The sequence below is a fragment of the Alosa sapidissima genome, chromosome 8 (genome assembly GCF_018492685.1).
Source record: "Alosa sapidissima isolate fAloSap1 chromosome 8, fAloSap1.pri, whole genome shotgun sequence".
Taxonomy (NCBI): Eukaryota; Metazoa; Chordata; class Actinopteri; order Clupeiformes; family Clupeidae; genus Alosa; species Alosa sapidissima.
The window spans coordinates 13,202,659-13,216,089 of record NC_055964.1 but is presented as its reverse complement, the minus strand read 5'-3'; the positions used below and the strand labels follow the sequence as shown (position 1 = coordinate 13,216,089).

At 45.2% G+C, this 13,431-nt stretch overlaps 1 protein-coding gene across 1 annotated transcript in view; it reads right to left on the bottom strand.

Annotated features, from left to right (window-relative positions):
* si:ch211-130m23.3 (uncharacterized protein LOC558547 homolog) overlaps nucleotides 1-13,431 on the bottom strand; it is a 43,196-nt gene that overhangs the window by 4,046 nt on the left and 25,719 nt on the right. The window contains 9 exon segments of the mRNA XM_042100917.1: nucleotides 1,173-1,208; nucleotides 1,396-1,444; nucleotides 2,286-2,353; nucleotides 2,762-2,832; nucleotides 3,106-3,160; nucleotides 3,282-3,341; nucleotides 3,739-3,813; nucleotides 5,771-5,845; nucleotides 5,847-5,861. Of these exon segments, the coding sequence (XP_041956851.1) occupies nucleotides 1,173-1,208; nucleotides 1,396-1,444; nucleotides 2,286-2,353; nucleotides 2,762-2,832; nucleotides 3,106-3,160; nucleotides 3,282-3,341; nucleotides 3,739-3,813; nucleotides 5,771-5,845; nucleotides 5,847-5,861 (504 nt within the window).

Here is a 13,431-nt window from a genome sequence, read left to right as displayed (position 1 = left end):
CATATTTCACTTGTAAGTTCAATAAATTCTCTTATTCCATGTAAGGCATCTGGAGGTAGGCCTACGGCTCTTGAACTTGTGCGTTGCCGTTTTTCAGCACATCCTTACAGGAGGTGTTACTTCAAAACTTATGAGGATGAGATCTGTTCTAGCCTGACGTGGCCAGACTCAATTCTACTCATAATTTCCCGAAATTAAATTTTGTGGGCAGGGTACATTCAGGCTGGCATCCAGGCTAGATCTGTCTTACCAATCGACCCTGCTCTGCCGTTGATCGGCTTATCCTGATATTCTTACCTTAGCGACAACCAATCTCACATTTCACTTGTGTTTTCAATGTTCATTAGCTCTCTTAAGGGGCCGCCGTAGCCTACTGGTTAGCACTTTGGACCTGTAATCGGAGGGTTGCCGGTTCGAACCCCGACCAGTAGGCACGGCTAAAGTGCCCTTGAGCAAGGCACCTAACCCCTCACTGCTCCCCAAGCACCGCTGTTGTTGCAGGCAGCTCACTGCGCCGGGATTAGTGTGTGTTTCACCTCACTGTGTGTACACTGTGTGCTGTGTGTGTTTCACTAATTCACGGATTGGGATAAATGCAGAGATCTAAAGAGTATACTTATACACCATGTAAGGCACAGGCCTTCTGCTGAGCAAAGGAGGAACTCACGAGTGTGAAGATGAGCTAATAAACTTGTGTGCAGTGAGTTGGTGTTACTTCCCTTTTCCCACTGTGATCTGCCTTTGGTTTAAGTTGTCACATTTGGATTGCCACATGTAGGCTATCACAATAATCATGTGTGGTTTACACAATGTGTGAGAGCATGCTGAAAATGTCTGCTGACTGTCAGTGACCAACCTATTACATCATTTACTGTCTAAAGTGAGTTTGTTTAGGCTTCCATACAGTACAATTTAAACATTATATCATATTTTGATCAGAACCCTTCAATTACTTTACTAAATATTAAGGACATCTTTAGGCATATTGCCATATGAATATCAGCAGATATATCACAATGACAAATATCTGGCTTAAAAATCCTATATTGGTCAGGCTCTTCTGACCAACAGGCCTGAACCTGTGCAAGCCGTTAAGTGCAGCCTTGGCCAAACAGCTTCTACTGGGCATGTGTGTTGATGTGGAATACTGTGAAAAGAGCAGCACAGCTTACCACATAACTCCCTGGAGAGGCTGAGGAGTACGGGATCTGGGAGGAAGAGTAAGTGAGATAGAGAGAGAAAAAGAGACAGATAGAGAGAGTGAGAGTGAGAGAGAGAGAGAGAGAGAGAGAGGTGAGATGGGTTTGAGACGCAGTAACCCAAGACAGTAATGATGTTGGTGCTAGAGGGCCTGGTAGACGGCGTAGGCAATTTTGTTGCTGACTTTACACTCACTGTGTTGGCATTAGGGGGATTGGGCCAAGGCCTCCCTCCAGCAGGACCCCTGATAGACAGACAGACAGACAGAGAGAGAGAGAGACACAGAGGGAGACAGACAACAAAGATGGCATGAGAAGAGAGAAAAGGGAGAGAAATGAAAACAAAAGAGAGGTCTAGAGGAGCCTCACATATGCTGCTCCCTCCCCCAGGCAAATAAACACCCAACCCTACCCACACGCTAGCATGCACAAACATACCCACACACACACACTCTCTCTCCCTCTCTCTCTCACACACACACAAACACTCTCTCTCTCCTCTTTCTCTCTCACACACACACAGGCACATACACACACACACACACACACACACAGAAACACTCTCTCACACACACACACACACACACACACACACACACACACACACACACACACACACACACACACACACACACACACAAACACACACTGGAGCCCCGTTGTCTGCTGAGCCATCCCTTCTTTCTCTGAGACAGGAAGCCCGGAGCGAGAGGAATGGCATCACACTGGTCAGCCCAGCAGCCCTGGCTCTCCGTCAGCGGGGCCATCAGAGAGCACCATCAGAGTTGACCTTCCTCACGGTCAGCGTGCAAGCTCGCACGAACGAAACGCTTTACATGGGGGCCTGCTCTTAGCATGATATACTGTATGATACTTTGTTAAGACGTGAATAGAAAAGCAAGGAACAGAACAAATAGAAAAAAGAGAAACAAAAGGGCAGCTTTTAAAAAAAAATATAGAATCCAAAAAAAAAGGGGAAAAAATGAAAAGAAGACATAGGAAATGAAAATAAATAAGCCCCAGAAGGAAAAGGAAAGGAAAGGAAAGAAAGAGAGGAGCAGAAGATGAAAGGGAGCGGATACTTACATATTCATTCCAGGCATTCCTGGGCCTACCAGAGCACTGAGGGGGGGTCTCATTCCTCCGCCATAGTTCTACAGAGGCCAGGAAACACACACACACACACACACACACACACACACACACACACACACTCATCATAGGCTCTCCAGGGAGCACTCCAGCCACACACTCATGCTTTATGCTTTATTCAGCTTTGCATACGAGACAGCACTACAGCGGTACTTAACATGTTACAGAGAGAGCATGCTGTGAGTACACTGATAATTCTGATCAACGTGTCCTCTTAGCCTTCTTATGCTACACACGTTAAAAGTCTAATGAGGACATCAAAGAGCTTGCCTTGTCATATTTCTTTTTTTTTAAATTTATTTATCACAAGTATACATCAGAGAGCGGACTGGAGGTTTTTCCACGCTATGCTGGTGATTAGGCTCGCAGTACCCATCACATCAAACCGGAGCAGGCAGACTCCCACATACCTGAGGGCCAATGGGGACCATTCCCCTGGGAGGCACCATCCTCTGCATCGGCCCACTCATATTTGGGTGACCTGAGAAGGAGAGAGAGAAAGAGAGAGAGAGAAATAAAAAGAGGACAGCCAACATCAAAACAACAACAAAAACAACTTGCATTTGCACTTTATTAAGGCACCCACAGCCCTTTGCAGTGAAGGGGGAACCTAATTAACTGGCACCAGTAGAAATATAACACAGTCCAAATTTGGTTCGTTCCTAATAGAAGAGAGTACGCAATGTAATTCATTGCTGCTTACCAACCAATTCTGACCAGTGTAGATATAAAAGTGGAGTTTCACACACAGTACCTTGTCTTGGGTCCATTCCACCTGGTAATAAGGACTGGTTTCCGGGACCCAGTGCCTAACAGAAGCAATATGTTTCACAACATGGTGTTCATAATTTAGGTAATAACTTCTCATTGCTGTTCAATGAAGCTACCAATTCACATACTACATTTCCCATGAACCCCCGGATATCATACCTGATTGGGTATTCTGAGGGGGGTCCTGGGCCCACCTGGGTACCTTGGTGACATGAAAGGCTGTGATAAAGAACATGAGAGAGAACATGAACAGGGTTAAGAAGAGCACATCTGGTAAAGCACGTCCACTCTAGACTCTGGTGAGACACGGGGAGTGGCATGAAGACAAAAAAATGGCATGTGTGTGTGTGTGGTCTTTGGGACACTGCATTAGTAGACTGTGTATTTATTCATGAGTGGTCTTGTTGTGATGACTCTTGACACAACAGAATGCATACTATTATTTTGTTGGTTTGTGTGTCAACTGAGATTAATAATACCACTGTGAAGATAACTGGTGACTATTTGTACTGTGTGTATGAATAAGTGTGTGTGTGTGTGTGTGTGTGTGTGTGTGTGTGTGTGTGTGTGTGTGTGTGTGTGTGTGTGTATGTGTGTTGGAGTGGTACAGTATTACCTGAGTATGGGGGCCCATCATGTGATTATGTGATGGATGCTGTGAATGAGGTGAGGACTGTGAGCCAGGAGAGCCCTGAAGAGACAGACATGACCAGACATTACTGAGAGAGAGAGAGAGAGAGAGAGAGAGAGAGACAGAGAGAGAGAGAACAGAGGTAGAGAGAGAGAGCTGTGTGATGGGATTAATGATGGGATAAGTGGGTGAGTGAATCACTTTATCATGAATGATCTTTCTCTCACAGACATAGCACCGTTCATTCATTCAGACTTTCATTCATTCTTTCCATTTTTTCCCCATTCCTTCCATTGCATTAGCCTGGATTGTGAGATCTCGATGTGAAAGTACTTAACCTATCCCACAGCCCTGCTGATGCAAAGTGAAATGGGATGATTGAGTGAGCGGTTAATGTACAGTAGGTGGATGAAGTGGGCACAAGACAGATAGCATTATTCAAAGATTATATCCCTGTGCAATAAAACATATGGTGGAACACTGTGAATATATCTGAATAGCTGGAAATATAAGAGTTATCGCCAGCTGCTCAATGCATAAATGCCCTCATCTCACATGCTCTGGTATTCTAACATGACACTGTGTGATACTCTGAGGGCTATGAAAACCACCAGCAGAGGGCAGTATTGTATTACTTTTGCCTTGCTTGTGTGTCATGTAATACTTCTGTGAAATCAGCACAGCTGACAATGTCACAGTTGATACTGTACATCTGACTGTGACATTAAGAGCCAAACACAACACAGGTCCTAATTCAGTCTGAAACACCCATCTTTCTGAGCAGGTAGATGGGCTATGTCCAGCAAGCAGCCTACTCGGCAGTAGTATTAGTGAGGCATGTTTAAGTTTAAAACGCATCATAGGAAGTGGTACATAGGTGAGTAGATCTGTCCTTTTTGTATTGACCATGATCTGCAGCTTTTCTTCAAAGAAATTATGTTGAAATGATTGATTTTGGATACGGTGTGTGTGTGTGTGTGTGTGTGTGTGTGTGTGTGTGTGTGTGTGTGTGTGTGTGTGTGTGTGTGTGTGTGTGTGTGCGTGCGTGCGTGCGTGTGTGTGTGCGTGTAGAAACTGGGCAAAATGCCTCCGGAGTGAACTGCAGTTCAGTTTAGGAGTCAGTCCTGACACACACTGACACTTAATCAATGCATTTGCTGCTCTTTTCTGAGGCACTCAGACACTCTGGGACAACTGACTGAGAGTCCACAACACAATTAGTGATGGACACACACACACACACACACACACACACATACACAAAGAGAGGAAGAGGCTTCCATTCAAATACACACACACACACACACACACACACACACACACACACACACACTTTTCATCCAGACCAAAAAATGGGCAATAATATAACCTTCAAATCTATTTTAAAATGCTCATGCATTGATGCCAACACCTACTCAGAAAGCTGGATCTGGAGAGTAGTAGTTCTACATCAGCTCGAGGGAAGAGAGTTACGAACTTGAAAATAAAAGACCTCTAGCTGCTCATTTTCAGGTTAGGGCACAGACTCTCTACTCAAGAGCAGCATAGTATTAAAACCTGACTGGGACGGAAACCAACAGCTATTTAATCCAGAGTCTATTAAGGCGAGCAGTGGACCATTCATCAGTCTGGGACAGGACAAGACATGAGCACTGGGAAAGGCTGTATGGTGAGGGAGAGAGAGAGGAGAGAGAGAAAGAGAATCAAAAAGGGGGTGGGGCAAAGAGAGAGAGAGAGAGAGAGAGAGAGAGAGAGAGAGAGAGAGGGAGAGAGAGAGAGATGGCAAGATACAAAGCGGTTCACCCTTGTGTGAGTGAGGAGGCTGAGTGAGGGAGGGGGAAAGGTTTAGCCAGTTCATTTGTTTAGGGTGCCAAAGGTGATGTCACACTATATAGTAGACACTTTTGTGCTCACCTTCCAAATGCCCCCCCCCCCCCCCCTTCTGTTTCTCTCTTCCAAAGGTCTCTATCCTTCTCTCTCTTTTTCTCTCTCTATGTGGGAAATGCAGGTCAGATACCTGGAAGAATCCTGGAGGTACGGGTCCCACTGGCATGCCCTCTCCTGGGGGGATGTGCCCGATGACGGGGGCTGGAAGCTGCCGCCGCACTCTGAGGACAAGAAAATAATGACCACATTAGTCTGGTGCTGATCCATTGTAATGCTGTAACTCATTCATGTACACACACACACACACACACACACACACACTGTGTGTGTGTGTGTGTGTATTGTTTTAAGCAGTGTGTTTGTGTGTGTGTCTGGGTGTGTGTGTGTGTGTGTGTATGACACACACTTGACCTTATGACAACTGTCTTCCTCAGGAAACCTGTAACTGTTTCCACTCACAGCACTTAACTTACAGTACCTACTAAGAGAAAGCCATGCGGATGTAAATCCTACATGACTTCATCTCCATGCTATTTCCAGTATGCCTCAATATACTGTATGCATATTTGTACAGATTTGCACACTGACTTTTTCTGCATTTTTACATGTGTACCCTCAAGAGCCACTTAGATCAGCTTTGTGAGGCTTTGCCTTGAGGAGAAAGAATGACACATTTTCTCCTTGACAGTGCTTTACTCTAGTCGTTTTGAGCCATGCGTACGGTTCAGTGAGATCACAGCCTACTGGTGAGTTCCATCTTTCAAGTGCATGTGTATTCCCAGCATGCAGCAGTGTATCCAAAATAATTCTCTTTGTCATTGCAACTCTGTCACATACAGTAAGTTGGGATTCCTGCACTTCGCCTGTTCCAGGGACAGAGGGCAGTGGTGTGATGGGGAGACAGACACACCTCACTACTGTGAGCAGGGAACAAGCAGAGTGAACGGGAAACAAAGCTCTCCAGCCAAGAAGAGTTTTAGTAGGGGTTATACCGTATCCTGCAAATATACGATACCACACATAATCACAAATACGCGCACACACACACACCACACACACCATTGTCACCGAGTCAGACAACAATACACCACACACCTACAATATATTTGCATACAAAAAAACAAAGGCAAGCAACGTCAATGGAAACCCTTGGCTGGAGAAAGCCCTGCCACCTTTTGTCAAACACATTTGTTCTGTGAATAATTCCCTTCTACTACAGCAGGGGGGGCTTGTGTTACGCAAGGCCGTTCTTGCTTTCCTGTGACACTCTAAACACAACACCATCACCGCCACTCAGCTTTCTCCTGTCATTCAGCATGTATCGCTGACACCATGACGCAAGGAATCATGGGTAGCCAGAGACCCGTGGGTCTCCACAAGACTGCCACTGACCACTCTGTCCTGGCGTGTATAGCTGAGAAGGTTGCATCGACCAAACCCCCCCCCCCCCCCCCCCCCCCCAACACACACACACACACACACACACACACACACACACCACACACACACACACACACACTCTCACACACACAGGTGTTTATACACAAACACACAGGAGGAATCCGTAACACATGTTCATGTTTAATTTACTTGTGTTTTGCAGTTGATACAGATTTTCTGTGCTTCAGACAACACAAGTGTGTTGTGTTAATGTAAGCCTCTCAAAATAAATGGGTTTTACCCATTTCCCAGAGCTCCTCTTCTTCTGCAGAGTAAACACTGATGTTGATTCGAGATGGCATTCTCACTGCATTATGTGAAACCACACTTTGAAATCTCCTAATTGTTCCTTTGTGAATAACATGTTGTTTGCCTGAGGTGTGCCTTGAATATCAAAAGGTGGCTTTCATACCCTGATAACTCTTAATTGTGTTGTTTTCCAAGCTGAGTTATTGATCAAATTTAAAGATGTTGCCTCAAAAGAGAAGTCTCAAGAAAATAAAATCAAAATAGCAGTCTTGTGCATGATTTGATGCATAACTTCTGAATGGTTCTAAAGTTACAACATATGAATATAGATTGTAGAGGAATGTCTTTCTCTGTTGAGGTGAATGCCCCTGCTGTGCTCACATACCCACTGTCTTACCGTACCGTACGTGAGCCTGTAAATCTGCCTGCCTGTCAATCCCTCACCACATTTCCATATTAATTTGATCTTGTGTAGGAGCTGTGTGTGTGTGTGTGTGTGTGTGTGTGTGTGTGTGTCTGTCTGTGTGTGTGCGCATGTCTGTTAGGCTCTCTGTGTGTGTGTGTGTGTGTGTGTGTGTGTGTGTGCCCGTGCGTGCGTGTGTGTGTGTGTGTGTGTGTGTGTGTGTGTGTCTGCCTCCTCGGCTCAGGGGATTGGAGTGTTCCCCCAGAGACTGGCTGAGATTCATCTCCATTCTCATTAGAGCGACGTGGGCGGAATCACAATGTCTCGTGGCGTCTAGACGGCCTCCCAACCCCACAAAAAGCCACATCAGCGTGCGCACAGGCCAACAAAGGAAAATCACTACTCTCTCTCTCTCTCTCTCTCTGCCTCTCTCTCTATCTCTCTCTCTCTCTCTGCCTCTCTCTCTATCTCTCTCTCTATCTCTCTCTCTCTCTGCCTCTCTCTCTATCTCTCTCTCTCTCTGCCTATCTCTCTATCTCTCTCTCTATCTCTCTCTCTCTGCCTCTCTCTCTATCTCTCTCTCTCTCTGCCTCTCTCTCTATCTCTCTCTCTATCTCTCTCTCTCTGCCTCTCTCTCTCTCTATCTCTCTCTCTATCTCTCTCGCTTTCTGCCTCTCTCTCCCTTTGCCTCTTTCTCTCTCCTCCTCTGCAGAGATGCAGAGAAATGACTCAGATGTGGCCAGGGGTGCAGTGGAACTGGTTTGAATGAACACCATGAGCTAAGAGTCTCTAGCCATTTGATGGCGCTCTTAAGGGCATCATTTGAGCTACACAGGAAGCATTATATCTTTGGGCCAACGAGTTGATTCCCTCTTGACAAAACTCCAACATCAACTCTACTCTGTTTTGTTGGGGGACGAGGGACTAAACTTAGACTGGCTGTGATGTCAGAATGAGGTGCAGATGGAGGGAGCCTTTGAACCAACAGCCAGCATTATGTTTCACAAAACATGGAGCACAATGCTTTTTACTACTGTAGTCTCAAGGCCACCAGCACAAGTGTCAGGAAATAGATGTGACATTGCACAGGAAGGAAGTGCAGTGTTGTACCAGCCCAACGCCAATACTCTCCTCCAGACACACACCAGCAAAGAGGCAGAGAGGAGTGGGGAAGCCAGGCAAATGTGTGTGTGTGACTGTGTGTGTGTGTGTGTGTGTGTGTGTGTGTGTGTGTGTGTGTGTGTGTGTGTGTGTGTGTGTGTGTGTGTGTGTGTGTTTGTTTATGGGGTTTAGGCCCCTTCCATCTCATCTCATCTCAGAGGGTAATTTGCACTAACGACAGCAGGCCTGTTAAAACACTGTAAGTGGCCACCACTGCTGCAGATAGACGCTGAGAGCAATGTGGAGTTTTCAATAGAAGTATTAATGTAATGAAAAGCAAGGGGAATGGGGGTCTGGAGGGTTAAAGACGTGGCATATGTCATCACGCATGCTGAAACACAGGATTTCTCAATGTAGGAAGTGACATAATATTTCTTAATGGAGACTGTGTTCATTGCATGCCATCTCAATTATGTATGGCCTTAAAAACATTGCTTGACAATCTACAGTCCATACCCAGGCATGTATTCTACTGTAGAAAAAATATGTTGAATTTTGAAGACAGCAAAGACAGTATAGTGTAAAAAAATTAAATCTACCCATCTTAAAAGTTACATAGGTACAGTACACTTAGGGATGCTCTGGTTAGAAAACAGCTAAAAGTTTTACATATAAGACATCAGCCATGATTTTGTTGTGTAGTCCCAAAGCAGATGAATGTAGTATGTAGTATTAACTACCCATCTTCCAGCCACATTCACTGCCTCATAGATGCTTAAATGGCTCTTAAACAGCAGCGGGAGATAAGCTGCCCTTTTTCCTCTCACGCTGGCTGGACATCTGTGACTGACCTGACATCGGAGTCGCTGAGACAGCTGCACCCTGCCCTGTGAGGCATCCTGACAAACACATACACACGCACACACGCACACACACACACACACACACACACTCACACACAGATACACACACACACACACACACACACACACACACACACACACACACACACACACACACACACACGCACACAGATACACACACACACGCACATACACACACACATACACACACACACACATACTGTACACACATGCACAGATACACTCTCACACACACACACAAACAGCACCAGAAACAGCCACCACCCCCGACTAACACTGGACTGCCATATCAAGGGGCTTGATGCTTCATTCACACCATAGCGCTTTCCTACAATACAAAAAAAAAAAAAAAACAGTGTCATGGTTTAATGCAGCAGGGCTACACAAACAAGTTCACTGCAGTCTCACATGGAGATGCACTGCACCGTAACAACACATTTAGCATGGCAGCCAGGATGAGCAGGGCACAGGATTGCTATACCCCTTGGTGAAATAAACTTCTACCTAACCCCCCCCCCCCCCCACCACCACCACCCCCCCACCCCACACACACAGTTTTACTGTAATCAACTCCATCCTATCTCCGCCATCTGTAATTACCTCCCTTTAGTGTGGCCTCAGATATGTTAAAAGAAGCTCAAGCCATGACAGAGATGGGTATCTCACATTTTCACTCATGTACCTATATTCTACGCATGAGACGGGACATTTTATTTTGTGATATATGTGTGTGTGTGTGTGTGTGTGTTGTGTGTGTGTGTCTGTGTGTGTGTGAGTGTGTGTAGGTGTGTGGACCATGAACTCTATGCTGCTGTACTGTGTGGGGTGCATAATACGATCCTGTACTGATGTCACCCTGCCCACAGGCATGGTCTGTCTCCTTGAGTCATGTTGTGGCTTGCAGATGGCGGTGGAACAGCACCAGCACCTGGGCCTACGCACGCACACACACACGCACACACACACACACACACACACACATATACACACACACGCACACAAACAGTTTCTTTCCCCAGAGCTCAGTTCCTCCAGCGGGGGGAGAGGCGGCGGCAAGCGCAAGTCCCATAAGGGTCACTCAAGGACAGCCACAGATTTGAGCTGAACCGCAGAGGACTCAGCCCTGGCCAATCCACTCCTCCCAACTCCCACCTTACTGTCTCCACACTGCTGCCAGACAGCAATTACAGAGGCAGCCAAAAAAACTGTGTGTGTGTGTGTGTGTGTTGTGACTGTTTGTGTTGTCCAGTTTCTGTGTGTGAGAGAGTTTGTACATGTGTGTATGTGTGTGTTTGTTTGTTTCCCATTGCCGCAAATCAAAACAGTATAAAAAAAAAAAAGCCAAAGTTTTCAGTCTACTTTCACAGTAAATATGCCTTGAATTTTGAAAAGCGAAGGAAAAAGGGAAAGCGAGAGGAGGAAGGAAAGAAAGAGAATGAGAAAGACAGGACACAAGGAGAGATAAAGAGTCAAAAGAAAGTGTTGTTGACTTGAAATTCTGTGCTTATCTCTGCAATGTCATCTCATAATGAACTGTTCTGATTATGTATCAGCACATGGATGAGAAACCACTGAAAATGACATCCCTAATATCAGCATCGCCCACACTAGCTGTACAAGCTAAGACTGACATTTTTCACCAAAACAAACGCAAAAGCACAGAGAAAATAAATAAATATGTAAGCCAGAGTGCAAATATCTGCCTCGGCACAGAAAGGAGTGAAATTCTCATTAACATGCTCGACTTGCCCACAAAAATATTCCAAAGCCATTTCATGCTGGCGTGAGCCTCTGTCTCTTGTGTTTAATCTGCTCGTGTTTGTGTGAAACGCTCTGCCCCATCACAAAGCGGCAAGGACGAGTGTGTGGACGTCAGAGCACTGAGCCTCGTCCTATCACACCGTGTCGTGCCGTGCCACTCAACGGTGACACAGATTCAGAGATGGAGTGAATGGGTGGGTGAGTGTTGAGAGATGGCACTGGGTATAAAAGGCCTCTTGAGACGTGTGGACCAAAGAATGATAACCGTGCTGCTACAAAAATTGGTGTGCTATCGTGACATGCGGGGGAAGAAAAGATAGTTATTCACGTTGTAGTGAACTGTGACTTGTATTCACCTACGTGTTGAGTGTACAGACAGTTAAACAGTACAGTACAGTACTTGGTAAAACACTAGATTGTTTCTTGTTATAGAGCCTGAAACTAACAACTGGAGCAGCTACCATACTTATGATCTCAAAAGCTACCATCCCATCTCCAACCTGCCATTTATTTCCAAACTCCTTGAGCGCACTGGAGCCACACAACTCCAAGAACACCTGACTGCTCATGCCCTATGGGAATTCACACTAAGCCCTCCCACACACTCCCTCCCTCCAAGCTGGTCACCTGTCTCAATGCCATAAGCAACTGGATGACACAGAACTTTCTCAAATTAAACCATGACAAGACAGAAGCCATACTCATTGCCACGCCATCTGTACTGAAAAAGCTCAAACAATCACAGTCATACATCCCTGGCTACTTCACCACCACTACCTCTGAAGTCAAAAACCTTGTTGTCATAATTGACTCTACCCTTTCCTTTGACTCTCACATCAAATACATCACTAAAACAGCCTTCTTCCACCTCAAAAACATTTCTAAACTCCGCCCGTCCCTTAACCCCACCACTGCTGAGACTCTTATTCATGCTTTCATAACCTCCAGACTTGACAACTGCAATGCCCTGCTCTTTGGTGTCTCAGCAAAAAGATTAGACAGGCTACAATACATACATAATTCCGCTACAAGAGTTCTCACCCGTACCAGGCCCTGGCAACATATCACTCCCATCCTCCATCAAGTACACTGGCTCCCTGTACAATACCGTATTCAATTCAAAATCATCCTTCTTGTCTTCAAAGCACAATATAATCTTGCACCCTCTTATCTTTCAAGCCTCCTGACCCCATACCAACCAACCCGCACCTTACACTCCACTGATGCCCACCTCCTATCTATCCCCACTGTACATCTCCGTTCCATGGGTGACAGGACTTTTAGCGTGGCTGGCCCCAAACTCTGGAACTCCCTTCCACTTGCACTACGTCAAAGCACTTCACTGTCCACCTTTAAATCCATGTTAAAAACTCACCTTTTCACTCTTTCTTTTCCTTCCTACTCATAACCATGCCTCCTCCATCCCACTCGCTCCTCTATTACTTTTTTATTTTATTCTACTTTTGTTGGCAATGTTTGTCTCCTACTGAATGTATTGTGTGTTTTACTAAGTGTACAGTCTACTTGTATTGTCCCTGTATATTGCTTCTATGTCGCTTTTATGTCTATGTTCTCTTGTATACTGTCCCTGTTTGATGCTTTCATGTTGATTTTAAGTCTATGTCCTCTTGTCTTATTGTACAGTGTCCTTGGGTGACTTGAAAGGTGCTTATTGTTATTATTATTATTATTATTATTATTATTATTATTATAACTCTTATTTGACACAGATGTTCAGTAAAATTCTTTGGAAGATTCCATAGACACTATATTATTATCAACCCTGTAGCCTCAAAACATTAGCTACTTATGTTGTAGCGCAATATGATCAAGGGGTTTGTGTAAGCGAGTGGCTAGCTTCTTACGTAGTTTATGTCGAAGCGTAGCAACATTTAGATTTTAATTACGAGTCAAAGAAAGTTATTAACTTGTTTTTGGTGGCAACTGTAACTT